The sequence below is a fragment of the Amphiprion ocellaris genome, chromosome 13 (genome assembly GCF_022539595.1).
Source record: "Amphiprion ocellaris isolate individual 3 ecotype Okinawa chromosome 13, ASM2253959v1, whole genome shotgun sequence".
NCBI lineage: Eukaryota > Metazoa > Chordata > Actinopteri > Pomacentridae > Amphiprion > Amphiprion ocellaris.
Genome location: NC_072778.1, coordinates 18,029,752 through 18,044,473, shown reverse-complemented (window position 1 = coordinate 18,044,473; position 14,722 = coordinate 18,029,752). Strand labels below are relative to the sequence as shown.

At 41.3% G+C, this 14,722-nt stretch overlaps 1 protein-coding gene across 2 annotated transcripts; it reads left to right on the top strand.

Annotated features, from left to right (window-relative positions):
- The first annotated feature begins 782 nt into the window (after positions 1-782).
- On the top strand, positions 783-14,157 carry rtn4rl2b (reticulon 4 receptor-like 2b). 2 transcript variants are annotated; one of them, XM_055016771.1, is made up of 7 exons: positions 783-2,315; positions 3,184-3,442; positions 3,565-3,821; positions 5,695-7,805; positions 9,295-9,521; positions 9,657-9,890; positions 11,385-14,157. In XM_055016771.1, exons 4-7 carry the CDS (start codon positions 7,757-7,759, stop codon positions 12,255-12,257), a joined length of 1,383 nt encoding a protein of 460 aa, XP_054872746.1. In that variant the 5' UTR covers positions 783-2,315; positions 3,184-3,442; positions 3,565-3,821; positions 5,695-7,756; the 3' UTR covers positions 12,258-14,157. The 2 variants fall into 2 exon arrangements, with proteins under 2 accessions (XP_054872746.1, XP_054872747.1); XM_055016772.1 differs by lacking the exons at positions 783-2,315; positions 3,184-3,442 and having other exon boundaries at positions 3,495-3,821.
- The last annotated feature ends 565 nt before the right edge of the window (positions 14,158-14,722 follow it).

Here is a 14,722-nt window from a genome sequence, read left to right as displayed (position 1 = left end):
ATGAATTGCCTCAAGTGATGCTGCTTGGGGCTGAAGATGGCAAGATGAAAAGTGAAACCAAAAAAATCTGATAACCTAGAATAAAATTCTGAATCCCTGAAATTTCAGGCCCAGCTGGAGCATATGATTGTAGCTTGCTTTTCATATCTGCTGGAGCCTGGAGGTTACATTGTATTTTACCAGAATAACACACCAAGATCTCTAACTGAGCTGTTTGGTGTCAAGCTGCACATCGTGGATAGTTGCCAGTTTTATGACAAGGAACATGATAACATGGAATATAAAAGAAAATATTTCTGCTTCTGCTGTGTCAACGTTGTTCTACTGTATTTTTATTTTTTACTGTTTATTGTGAGTTTTACAGATTAACGCAACGCTGAATCAGCGGACTACTTCTTTAAGGAAAGGTGTGAAGAAGGTTCAAAACTGCAGGATTCGCAGCAGCCTGAGAGTGTAGTCTGGCCTCTCTGGTCACACTGAGACTGTTGGCAGTCCGGGTGCCAGTTGCCATGTTTTTGCTGAAAGTAATGAGGAGATTTCACATGAGGCAGAATGATCTGGGGAAAAATCTCTGGCACTTGAAATAACAGGGACACTCCCCCACAACACCTGCTGTGTGCCGACACATTGAGCCCAGAAAAACTCTATGTGCAACGTCTGTCACAACAAGAATTGTGTGAGTATGTGCAACATGTGCATGGTGACAGAGTTCCTCCCTTGCATCTGCGTCATCAATGGTCACAGCTTCAGTATCTTGTCCATTTAAAAATACAGACTTGCATAAATGTATGACATAAATAGGAGTGCAGGCGGGAGGGAAAGATAAAAATAAGCCAGTCTGTTAATGAGGTGGCTTGTTATGTGTTGGGAATATATGTTTTTAATCAGGCTGAATGTGTTTCAGAGACCGAGGATGTCTTTATGACACACAGATTTAACAGGCTTACTCAAACTGTGCCAAGAAAATTGTGTGTGTTATATTGACTGATGCCACACAAAAACAAAAGTGTAATAATCTAAAACAACTATAATAACAGCAAGAACTACAAAAGGACAATAACTAGATAGAGAAGAAAGCGAGAAGGAGAACTACAAGAGAAAGAAGTAAAAGAAGAAGAGAAAGAAGTACAAGATAAAGTAGAAGAGGAACTGTAAGAACCACAAGAAGAAGTAAAAGAAGAAGAGGAAGAAGCAGAAGATGAAATAGTAGAAGAACAAGAACTGTAAAAAAAAAGTACAAGAAAAAGAAGAAAAAGGAACTACGATAATAAGAACAATGACAAAAGGCAGAAGAGCTAGAAGACGAATATCTAGTACATTAAAAACTACAAAAGAAGAAGAAGAATTACAAGCCGAAGAGTAAGAACTACATGAAGACAAAGTACAAAGGAAGACTGACAATAATAAAAGAAAAAATTGCAAGATGAAGTACAAGAAGAAGAAAAGCAAGAGCTACAAGAAATAGAAAAATGACCAGAAGAAGAGGAGGAAGTACTACAAATAGAGCAAGAAAAAACTGCCTGTACCAAGAAATAAAAGAATAAGAACTGTAACACAGAGTACAAGAACAAGAAGCAGAACAAAAAGAGCTACAAGAAGAAGAATGAAAAGTGGAAAATGAACAAGAGTAGGAAGAGGATGAAGTACAAAAAAGGAGAAGAAATAAAGGAAGAAAAACTACAAAAAGAAGATTATGTACAAGAAGCAGAAGGAAGAGGAGAACAACAAGAAGAACTACATAAAAAAAAGCTACAATAATACTGCACTACAATACTGAGGCACTTCTACGTGATTTGTTATTTTATTTCTATTTAACCTTTATTTAACCAGGTCGGTCAACTGACAATCAGTTCTCATTTACAACTTGGCCAAGAGGCAGCATGAAAGCTAGATACAAAACAGTGAGGACATAAAGAGAAAGAAAAACAAAAACAGCTCCAAAAACAACAACAAAAAATAGACAATACAATTATAAATGGTGACACATAACAGGTAAATGTCTAGAAGCAAGTACAATGGTTTTGTACTATTGGTTGAACTGAATTTCTAAATGAGGAGAGGGGAATGAATGAGCTAAGCTTTAAGGTCTGCAGTAGAAAACTGAAAAGAGGAGGGACCAAAGGAAGCATGGGCTTTGGGTGGAGTATATGAAGCTACTAGAGCGCAGACTGTGATTTGTGTTGTGAATATTAAGAAGGGCATACAGATAGGACGGAGTTTCGCACAATGAGAGTTTTGTAAATGAACAGAAACCGGTGAGTTTGTCTGCCAGAGTGGAGTGAAGGCCAGTTCAACAGAGAATACAAACAGCAGTGGTGAGTGTTAAATGGAGCTCCAGTCACGAATCGGACAGCAGCGTGGTAAACAATGTCCAGTTTGTGAAGGAGAGTTTTTGAGGCAGACCTGTAGGCTACATCACAATAATCCACAACTGGGAATGCCGTCATTTTAACCAGAAGCTGTTTTGCAGAATGTGTAAAAGAGGGTTGTTACAGTAAAGAAAACCAATACGAGATTTGGCCTTTGTGAACAGCACATTTATATGCGTTTCAAATTAGAGTTTGCTGTCAAGCGAGATATCAAGATATTTATAGCTTTTGACAAACTCAATCTCAGAGCCATCCAAAGAGAAAATTTTAAGTGGACGCTCAGCCAGTGGTGGATTTCTGTTGAAAACCATGTATTTAGTTTTATTTGTATTTAAAACTAAGTGGACTTTACTTGAGTATCCAAATTGTAAACTCCCTTGAATATATTAACTGGAATATATTGTGCTCCACAACCTGTATTACAGACCTATAGTTACTTTTCAGATCACAGTTGTACAGATGAAACATGAAGTTTAATAAAATGCTATAAACTACACTTGACAACATCAGCAACAAGAAAAGCACTCAGAGGGCCCAGTACTCCGCCAAGGCTGCTTAGTCATCGTATCCTTTCCCAAGGCTGAAATCTTAAAAAAATTTGTGGCAGTAATCATGGCACTATAGAGTGTGTTCATTCAATACAGACATACCCACAAAAAAAATGACCTTGCACTGATCACAGGCGTGTGCTATGCATGTGTACGTTATGTATGGATACCGAATCGTGTGACCTAAATATGTAGCAGGTGGTGGGAATTGATGGGACTCAGAAACACCCCCGCAATTTAATCAATTGTTCCTTGTATCATTTCAGATCGGATAAATCCTGATAAGTCCGCAGCGGTCGATTTGTAGTAGGATCAAAATCATGTGATCAGCAACAGGCAGCTGATGTTGTCAGGGCCCCTGCCTGGCCCCCATTTCTGTGGGCTCACTCCCTTCACCGCTCTGCTCATCCTCCTGTCTGTGCCGCTCTCCCGCAGCTGCAACTACTAAGCAATCAAATCACCAGGAACTCCATTCAGCTGTGGATAGGCACACCTGACACATCATCAGCTCTGCAATAAAATCAGGTTCTGCACTCCACTCAGCACCAGATCCTAAGCTCAGCTACTGCAGTCAGTGAACAGGTCCTTGTAAGTAAATGTAGGTACTGTAGAATGCTGTTCTAATTTCTGTTCTGTTCTGTCTGCAGTCCTACCAACCACAGCGCTACAGTCCTCCAGATAAAAGACATGGACCCCCAGTTGGTTTCTGACCCATCCGCTTGCTGGGAACCTGGACCCCTCCTTCCCAGGAGGACCTGGACCCCCTGACTGCTCCACTTGACCTGGTTGCTTGCTGGATCCCTGGCTGGATCCCTGGTTCTCCACTCTGGCCGCTCTCCTCACTCTCCACTGATTGCCGTCAATGCCAACGTATGCCTCCCTGACTGCCGATCCCCAGGAGCCTGTGAGTTAAGACCTGTTTTGATTATGCGCCCGCCCAGTTCTGTTTGTTTAGTTGTTATTATTGTAATAAACCTATTTAATCCTCACCTGTCTCAGCCAACAGTCTGTGTGCTCTCACTTTGGATTCAACCCCAATCCCCCGTACCATAACAAACATAGTGTTCACCTGTTGTCATAGTTACAGTGATGCCATGCCGCTATCTCGCAATGATACAGAAATCTTTAACAAATCCGTAGATCCAGACTTTAAGCCGCATCACTACCAAAATCTAATCAGTTGGCCTTTGTGTCATTTCTGATCTTCGCTGAAAAGTTCATCCAAATCCATTAGTCCATTTTGAGTAATGTTGCTAACAGACAGACAGACAAACAGATGGACAGCAAAACAGACAAGCAAACGTAGGCCGGTTGTCACATAATTCCGCTGTTCCTTGGCGGAGTAATAATAATGCAGAAATACTTGAACTTTAAGGACCTGAGTATTTTTTCCACAAATACTTATTCCCAATTACTAATCTTAATGTTTCTAATTATATTTTAGACAATAGGCATTTTTGATATAACATAACATTGGCTGAATTCTATTTAGCTGCTACTAGTTTCGGGTTCCTGGTGTTTTTCATGCTGTCTCACTGCCTGGCTGTCATGTGTTAACAATAATATTGTGCTTTTCCTACTATGACAAGTCAAAATGTCTTGAATAACAAATTCTACATGCAAAAAGATAGCTCCATGAATAAGTTATTCATACAGTGTGGTGAACAACTTTATTGAAAGTCACAGAGCTTTGCTCTCAACCCAATCTAGCAGCCTGGGGACAATAACTGCAAGTAGAACATTATCAACCAACATCTGTGTGCACCTCACTAATCCCTTTGTCATTGAATGGAAGCAAATTCTTCAAGACACATTTAAAAAAAAGCCTTTTGAAAAGACTTTACAGAAGAGTGGAGGTCAGTAAAGCAGCCTGGTAATAATAATAGTTGTTTTTCCTTGTTTTACCTCACTAAAGGGATTTTTAAGGCAATGTGGCCTAGCGTTGTCTCATACTCTAGGCAATGTATGTTGTGCAGATTGAAAAACCCCCCAGAGATGAATAAGTCATTTTGGCCTATAAGATAAATGTTTACCAATCACATTTACTCACAATTACTTTAAGTCACATAGCATGCCTTTTTTGATATTCTTTTCACATCTGTTGCACATCTACAGTGTATGTTTGTCTTATTTTAACTGCACGTTTTTTTTAAAATTATATAAAATACAGTTTCAGATTTGTGATTTTGACCTTCAGTGACCAATAATCTTTAAATATTTAATGAACTAAAAAGTCAGGCATATATAATTAGAATGGTGGCAAATATGAACTTTCCACATTCTCTTTTGACACTCTAACTAAATATCAAATGATTCACTGTCTTGTGAACAAAGTCCAGTCGGACCTTCACTGTCTCAAATGACACCCACATCTTGTCTGATTCATGCGTTTCTATCAACTTCTCACTGCATTTAATGGCTTGGATGTAAGATGACTGCTGGCTTTTTAAAGAGTGTTGGATAACCTTGAACTGTATGTGTGCTGTATAGCCCTGTACCACATCAAAGTGAATGCTGGTGACCTAGATCTACTGATGGCAAACTAAGACCCCCCAAACTTGAGCAATACATGAAAGTATAAAGAAAAATTGGGAAACTTTGAGAGAGTGAAGTTTAGAACAAAATGAGTCTATTAAAAACACATTGTTCTGAGAGATTCTATATCAACACACACACAGACACAAGGTCATCAACACTGTATGTGAGTGTATGTTCATGTGTGTGAGTGGGTGTCATGGAAGGACTCAGCAACACTTTTTTTTTTTTTTTTTTTTTAGGATTAGGACAGATGAACATGCTGTGTTTACACCAGTTCGAATGCCAGTGTCCCCGTGAATCACTTCGACACAGCAGGCAAGTGCGAGGATGTATGGGAGGGGATCTGGGAGTGGTGATGCATATGTGTGTATGTTGTTATATAACGTTATATGTTTTATGTTTTGGGGCAAGTGGATGGGTCACAACTGTGGCGTCGCACAAACACACACACACACAGGTTTGAGTGTGAGTACCAGTACAAAGACATTATTGAAAACAGGATGAATGCATCCAAAGTGTCAGTCAGATACTTGATAAGTACTAAATCACACACACACAAGGTTTGGAAAATGTCACTGTTAGCGACAATATGCATTTTAAGACCAAAATCCTTTAGAAACAGAGTTAAAATGAAATCAAATTGGGGACTGTGGTCTTGGTCCTCAAAGGCAACAGCGTCCCCTTTTTACCAGTATGCGTGCTGATTAAAGTCCCCAATTTCTTTTACTTAAGTACAAACACATACACACACACACAATCTCACTGAAGATGGAGACTTGTTGGCGAGCAGGCTGCCGCCCTCTGTTGCCCTGCGGCCAAGAATATTGTGAATGCATTACATGTGAACACACACACGACCTTATCAGTATCGCGGACCCCGCAGAGGTTACTAATGAGCTGTTTGCATCCAAGCGTGATTCCAAACACGCAACTTCTGTAAGCAGGCGCTCACAGCTTGGAGTTACAGATGACCTTCCAAGGAGCAGGTTTTGGGTGAGTGTGTGTCCACTTGGGAACAGATGATGTGCATCATTGTGGACCTGGTCTTGACCCGTGACATGAACAGAGGACTCATTAGTGAGTAAACCCAGCCCACCCCTGCCCTGACACCAATTATTTCACATGCACAAGTTCTCCATGTCCCATTCCATCCCACATCTCGCCCGCACACTGCACCACACATTCTCCAACAAATCGTTATTTGCATATAGCTCAATTGGCTCGAAGCTGTGACTTATTGAGACCGATAGACAGTCGTGTCTTTCACTGATACTACCAGCATCACTGGTGTTTGACCCTATCTTCATTCACATCTACACAATAAGAAAGGCCACTTCTGTCCATTAGAGTATCAAAAACATCATGTTGGATGGTATTGGTTTAATAATATGGCACTACAGAGAGGATTTGTTTGGTGAGAAATGTAACTCGATGTGTTGTATGTCAGTAGTATATCACCTCTCTTCTTCGCACAAGTGTAACCAGTCCATATGCTGCCTTAGATCATTTCGCTCCACCACTGGGTTTCTCTTTCATGTTCATCTGCTGTTCTGAATTGTAGGCGGCTCTCGGCTTCTTTCCAAACTGGCCTACACTGAAAAAGAAGAATGGTATTTCGACTTTAATGCCAAATGAGCTTTCCCACCTCCTGTCCTCCTCCAATCCCCATGTGAGCACATGTGCCATGGTGGAACCACACTAACACAAACCCTTTTTGAAGGCAGTAGTCATGCAAAAAAAACATGTTTCCGTTAGTTTGGTGTCACCACAAAACCTCCATCCCACCTCCATGTTTCATCAACAGTATCCCTCCCACACCGTAATTTGTCTTAAATGATTAATAGATGAGTTACTGCAAGGTCTTAAAACAATGGCAAAATAAAATATGCTTTCCTCATGTTCATAAAAATGTTAAACATTTACAAAAATGTAATAGACTGTGCCTCTTGGTGCTTTTAATGAGCACAGCATAATAGGAAATTTAGAAGTAATCATCTTTTTGACAGACAGTGGTGCGTAACCACCTTGAAGACAATGACAAAACCAGCCTTGTCGCTTCCTTTCTTGTCTCTTCCTCCGGTGGCTCTCACTCCTCCTCCCGGGCTGACGTAGAGAGGATCCTCCGCTGCCCACAGTAGTGGGCGAAGACCGGCCGCGGGTATAAACAGCTTCCCGGGACTCCAGAACGTCACTGCCTGAAGCCGCAGCGACTCGGTCACCAGAGCTGAACCTCAGCAGAGATAGCAGCAAGCAGGCACTTCCACGCCGCGCAGGCTAACTCGCTTTCGGCTTTGGTTCGAGATGGAGACTCGTTGGTCCATGAGGGGCTCCAGTGCCCGCAACTTTAAGAGTAAGTATCCCATCATTTTGCACCTGCAGATTGAATGCAGAATCATGATTTTACGCATGCATTTATGTGATTTCAGTTTGCTTGTCTACTTGTAACTTATTGATGTACAGTTACCTAAGATTTAAGCAAATCAGTTTCGGACAATCTCCTTTTGGAATTTGAGAAACATTGTCATGTTTTTATGTGTTACAGCAGTCTTATGTGTGTGATTGTGTGTAAATAAGCTGAATGTAACAACTTCATTACGGTTTTGAGCACAGTTTGTTTATATTTGAAATTGCTAACCGAGTTTTATGCACTGTTCAACATCCATTTACATTCAAATTATGCATGACAGTTCTGCATGTCAGGAGTTTCGAAGAATGCTAAGCATACGCACTTTTTGGATATATTTGCGCAAAGATTTTACACTAAAAATTCTCGATCAGACATAATTCAAATCTGAATTTACAGGGTATAATAATCAACATGAACAGTTATTTACAAAACATGATCAAAACTAGCTTAGATACTTTGGGTCTGTTGCAAAATTTTAGAAATAGCCTATCCAATCTCTCCATCTCACTTTTACGCACGAAGAGATGTGAGCATGACTTTTACGCACACGTTTCTTAACTTTATTTTTATCTCACATGGTCTTTGTGGGCAAATAAGACTCAAGAAAGATGTCTTATTTAACTCACAAGTCTCAGCTCTGGCTGTTCTCCGGCGTCCAGCGCAACTAATAGCCCAACTTGTTAGGAGGTCAAGGGGTGAGACGCTGGAAAATCTTGCGCACATGAGATGAATAGGAACTTCATGACTATTTAATGCATGTACTTTTCCCGTGGTGGCCACTTTTGTGCAACGATATCCGAGCTGTGCCAAGAAGCTGCGAAATTATTGATAAGAACAGAAACTGATCCAGGTCTGGTTACTGGTTTTACGCGTGCTCTGGGTGGTAAACCTCTCGGCGGAAGCATTCCTTTTGGTGCAAATACCCTGAGAACTAGAAAACCAGGTTAATGTAATGCAGTGAGCCACGTGTGATTCACATTTTTGTCTCAGAATATCTATAATGTTGATTTGACTTGATTTTCTTTTCTAAATTGCTAAAACACCGAATCATGTAACCACGTCACATCCGCTACTGATACCAATGTAAAGTGATCTGGTGGATATGGATGGGTGAATGATTTTTGTAATGTAATCTGGTGAATTATATATGAAGCTCAACGTTCTGGGAGTCATCAACAAGTCATGGGTGAGAGCACAGCAGTGTTAAAAAGAATCACTGACAACAGCAATGGGTTTGACAGACAGGCAGAAAAAAGGCTATTCTCTAAAGCTGAAATCAGCCTCTCTTTGTCTGTCACACACAGAATGTGCTTGTTTTTCAAACAGGGATTATCTACTGCAACAAGGACAAGTTGTTGCTGATCCTTAAAATGAGGTATTTTTCTTCTCTGGAAAATAATAATCATCTTTGTATTTCCTTCCCTCCCTCCAGGTGGACTATCCCTCTGGCTGATTCTGTGGCTGGTGGTGGTGAAGCCGGGCGGGGTGGCTCCATGCCCTAGGCTGTGTGTGTGTTACCCTACGCCCATGACGGTCAGCTGCCAGTCGCAGAACCTCACCATAGTCCCGGCCGGTGTGCCCTATGACTCGCAACGTGTTTTCCTGCAGAACAACCGCATCACAGAGCTTCGCGCAGATTCTTTTGGCTTCGAGACACAGGTGAGAATGGCAGTGTTTGTGTTTTTGCCTCTGTTCAGATTACTAACACAATTTGGAGACTCATTTTGTTTATTTATTTCTCCCATCTAATCTCATCACTTTTCTGCATTGCTGTGTTGTTGAATTGCTCTGCAGGTGCTTTGGCTATATGGCAACAACATTACATGGATTGAGGCTGGAGCCTTCAGTAACCTTAGGGTGCTGGAGGAGCTTGATCTGGGCGACAACCCCTCGCTGCGGCGCCTGGAAGGTGGTGCCTTCAGGGGCTTGGAGAAGCTGCAGAGCCTGCACATGCATCGCTGCAAGCTGGCTGCTCTCCCCCATGACCTCTTCCACAAGCTGTACAGCCTGCAATTTCTCTACCTGCAGGTAAAGACAACATCCACACACACGCCTAAAAACATTTGCTGCATGCATAGATAGATGTTGGATAGTGATGCATGGGTGTTAACACACGATGTATGCAGGAGCACACACTTTTTCTGCAGAACTGATTTATGGACACATCCGTCACGTTACAGTTGCCCACATGTAGGCTGCACACCCACACTGATGCTTTCATACTGCACATGTTGAAGGATTACTTAGAAGCAGGGTCAGTGAGTAGCACTCACAGCACACGGAAGATTTAGAACCAAAGTAACACACAAAATGCACTTCTGCAAAAAAACAAAAAAAAAAAACGTTACCACTATTCAGCAGTGGATAAACAAACTTGAAATTTGTCTTACCATCATATTGCGAAGAAAGCTCAAGAGACTTCTGTCAACTGTGTACTAACTGCACAGACTGATCAGTGTTGGCATAGTGAGTGGTTGCCAAATCCTCCATGCATATATAAGTGAGTGTATAAAACATTAAAAAGAGCCTGTGCCCACACATTTCTTCTCAGTAGCCTTTCTAGCTGCAAGCTTTCTCTTTCTAGATGAGACAAAATCTAGCAAAACTCAGGGAACAAGTTGCAATATACTGTAAAATGTAAAAGGAGACCAAGAAGTCATGACAAGCTTAACTATTTAAACATATCTACAGCCAAATGACTAAATACTAATGAACAGACATGCAACATTTCACCTGAAGGACATACAGACACACAACTCATTCTGCAGTTAAACCTATTAAGAATTACTACAAAACTAGTACATTATTAGAGGACATAAAAAATGTTCAACCAAGTTCAGCTTTATTTAGAAATGACTTCAAATGCAACACTGTAGAAAGTATAGAAATACTGTATAATTTACATATTTGACACATTATCTATATATGTTCTAACTTATATTTGGTTTCCTTCTTTTCAGGCAGTAGTTCATTTCTGTATATTGTGAAAATTAGCTTTTGGCGATGTCACGTGCATTTCTTCTTGCCACAGTTGTTTTGGCTACTGTCAGCTTTTGGCAGCTGACAATGATTCAAACTGTTCCAATCAAACAATAAGTCCCTGCCAAGATGCCTTTTGAAAGAATAAAAGAAAACACATCCCACATTCAAAGAAGCACCAAACAATGCATGTTGACTCTTGACCGTAAATGTGCTTTCCAGTAGGAACCTCCCCAAGTGTACATATAGGGTCATTTCAGAGGAAGTGAGAAACTCTTTGTTTTTTCATCAGTAATAATAGTAGCTATTGACTGAAACTTTTGTGATTCCTAAGAAAAGATTCATGTGTCACACATGCGGTTAAGAGTTTACAATCAAGCTTAGATTTATCGCTCACTTGAGATTCATTAGATTGTACAGCATGTCAGATCTAAAAATTAGCTTTGGTTGCCCAACTTAAATGCAATCTTTTTCATGCAAACTACTGTTGCTCACATGTTGTTTCATCACATTAAATATTCTTGTATTTTCACTTTGCTGCAGGAAAATCAACTGCACTTCCTGCAGGATGACTTGTTTTCAGATCTGGTCAACCTCACACATCTCTTCCTGCATGGAAACCGTATCCGTGCCCTCTCTGAGAATGTGTTCAGAGGCCTGGTCAACCTGGACCGCCTCCTTCTCCATGACAACCGCATCAGGCAGGTGAACCGCCGGGCTTTTCGTGACCTTGGCCGCCTGACCATCCTTTATCTGTTCAACAACTCCCTAGCTGAGCTGCCAGGCCAGGCCATGAAAGATGCCCAGGGCATCCAGTTCCTCCGCCTCAATGGTAACCCCTGGTCCTGTGGCTGTGAGGCCCTTCCCCTCTGGGAATGGTTCCGCAAGGCCCGCATCTCATCTTCTGAGCTCATGTGCTCCTCCCCATCCCAGCGTCGTGGCCAGGACCTCAGATTCCTCCGGGAACTGGACTTTGCTCTCTGCCCTATGCCTGACCCTGGATCCCTGGCTGGAACCACCACAACCACCTTTAGCACGAAAACCCGCTGGTGGTTCTCCAAGCATAAGCCTGCATCTTCCTCCAAGGCCTCGTACCAGAAGAGCTCAGAGACAGTGAAGGCCTTCCCCTTCTCTCCTGTCAAGCCTCAGTACATCCCCAAAACCCCCGTTGAAACCATCCCCGCCAAGTACGAATTGTCAGCAGACGAGGCAGCACTACCCAAGCTCGACCCAGAAGAGTACTGGGCCAACTATGGCAACGAAGACTCCTCGATCCGGTGCTTTGAGCTGGAGTGTCCTCCAAACTATGACAACCCAGCCTTTCCCTCATCCTCCTCCACTGCCATCACCCCATCCCTACTCCACCTCCTTTCCTTCTCCATAGTCACAGTCTCCCTCCACTTTCTTTTTAGCTGAACTCTTTTCTCTCCACCTCCCCTATTTTTCCTCTGATTTCTCCCCCTGCTCTTTCCAACTATAACAACAACCTGGATCTTAATTCCTTTCAGTTGCCTCCTCGACAAGCAGGAGGTGCGATACTGATGCAGAAGACAGGTGAGGCAGGAGGGAGCTGTTGGTCAGTTATGTTGATGTAGAGCAGGACAACATTGTAATGCTGAAATGTCTGCTGGATAGTACAGGCTTTTAAAAAAGCAGGGATCACATCATGGAAACTGACATTGATAATGACAGTACGAAGGCAGAAACCTACCAAGTTAGCTGGTGGAGTTTCCAGGTGATTTTTTCAGTATCACAGCTGTGAACAACGCAGGCGTTGTAACTACAGCTATTTTCTATACCAACTAGTGCTCACCATCCAATCACCACTGACATGGTCCTGCTATAATTTATTCATCATCATGAATAAAACTGGTGATCTATGGAGGATTATTTAGCACTATCTGAAGTATGAGAAAGATGAGGATGAACACAGACAAAGAGAAATGTGGGAGGAGAAAATAGTTTTAAATGTTCACCTAAAGGCACAGAAGGATGATGATTAGATCTGCAGCCAAGAGTGACAATTCTCTGCCCTTCAGATTCAAAATATTGTGTGATCCAAGAGATGCCAGCAAATGATCACCATCAGCACCTGTACATACCACATACATCACTGTACATACACCCACTGCACACTGTATTTTTAGACTAGCTGGATTTGTACTTTCTTTTAGTACACTTTGGTAAAAAATGTTTGTGGTGATAGAGGAGATGCTTAGACTGTCAATGGAAGGCAAACAAATTGTATGTGGAAATTCATTTTTGCCCTTCATGTTTTCCATTCTTGTCTCTTCCACTCTCAGACAATTGAAAAAATTTTGTTCCACCCTGAAAAGAGAATCAAAAAAAATATCAGAGATACCCTTCAACATAAGCAGGGAAATAGATGTTCACTAGAAAAAAAACTCATTGAAGACTGCTCCAGATTCAGACTTTTTGTGTGTGTGTTTTAGTTTTTGCTGTGTGAGTGCAAGTTACCTATTGTAGACTAAAAGACCAAAGTCTTGAAGAGACCAGTTCCATAATCTCTTAGTAGAACGAGTGCTGTATGTGTGTGTAACTGGCAGAGTTTAAGAGGCTGTTAGTGTGGAAGTGCAAACTGACACAGAACAGGGTATAAAGTAACAGAAGAGTTGAGTGCTACACATCCCTGTGTGTTGTTTAACACCTCAGGTTGTTGTCTAGGAAGTTCCTGTTTCATTACACATAGGCCTGCCGTTGGTCTCCATGTGTTAGTGAGTGTGAATGTGTCCTAAAACAATGTCTGTCCTTTTTTCTAAGCAGGATGAAAAGTCTTTGGTGCACAGCTGGAGTTACAGGTCTCAAAGATTCACATCTGTAGAGTTTTATAAGTTCATGACAGGTTGCACCAGTTTTATTAATCTGTTGTGGATTTGCTAAATCCAAGAATGTGATCTGATTTCACTGATATATATCTATATTTTATTATATATCTATATTTTAAGCTCCCACAGATCATGACATTTACACACTGAAACTTCTCACTCATGTTGAAGCTGCACCTCTCTATCTCCAGTATGTGTTTGTATGTAATGGTATGGGTGTTTACTCAGCCATCTGTTCGACACAATGCCAATCCAATCTAATTTTGGTCTGCATTATTCATGGCAGCCATACGCTCCCTGTCAGACCCATCTGCTAACTCTGAACCTGAATCATGACTGTGAGTTTCTGAAAGATACCGTGACGTTATTGGATTCTGTTTCTGTTTTCTTTTTTTTCAATGGAAAAACTTGTTAGGAAAGTGTTTCTCTTTATTTGCTATAAAAATAAAGAAATAATCAAACAAAAGTGAGTGAGTTTCCTAATTCTTTCACTTTTTACTGCAACAATGGAATACAAAAAATGGTATAAGCTAATGAGTTGGTACGCCAGCACAAACACATATTTCAAGATGGACAGTAGCAACATCAGTAGCAATATTCAGTTTGAATAGCAAAATGTAAATCTGACAGCAGTCTAACTTTGCATATTAACATTTCATTTACCAAATTCTAAATTCGTGGCATGCTGAATAATACTTTTTACGCAGTTCCTGAGAAACCATGTTCACTCCTCACCCTAATCAGTCATCTCACCATGCGCAGAAGGCGGATATATATTACCACATCATACAGTGAGATGGATGAATAAGCTGGAAGGGTGTCTGGGTGGGGAGGGAGGGGAGGGAAGGTGGTGGCATGTAAGTATGATTCAGAAAAGAGGCAGAATGGGGAACACACCAGGACGAAAGTGTGACAACTTGTCCCAGAACTAGCACACCCCCTCAACAGATTAACTCTCACCATACTGATGATGATGATGCACAGACTCATGCATGTGCTTAAAAGTGCAGGGACACATGCATATATACAAATAGA

Bases quoted from the DNA above. Each gene is read 5' to 3' on its own strand.
- rtn4rl2b (XM_055016771.1), top strand. From the start codon at position 7,757: ATGGAGACTCGTTGGTCCATGAGGGGCTCCAGTGCCCGCAACTTTAAG. The intron at 7,806-9,294 runs GTAAGTATCCCA...CCCTCCCTCCAG, and splicing joins CAGTGCCCGCAACTTTAAGA to GTGGACTATCCCTCTGGCTG. The intron at 9,522-9,656 runs GTGAGAATGGCA...ATTGCTCTGCAG, and splicing joins CTTTTGGCTTCGAGACACAG to GTGCTTTGGCTATATGGCAA.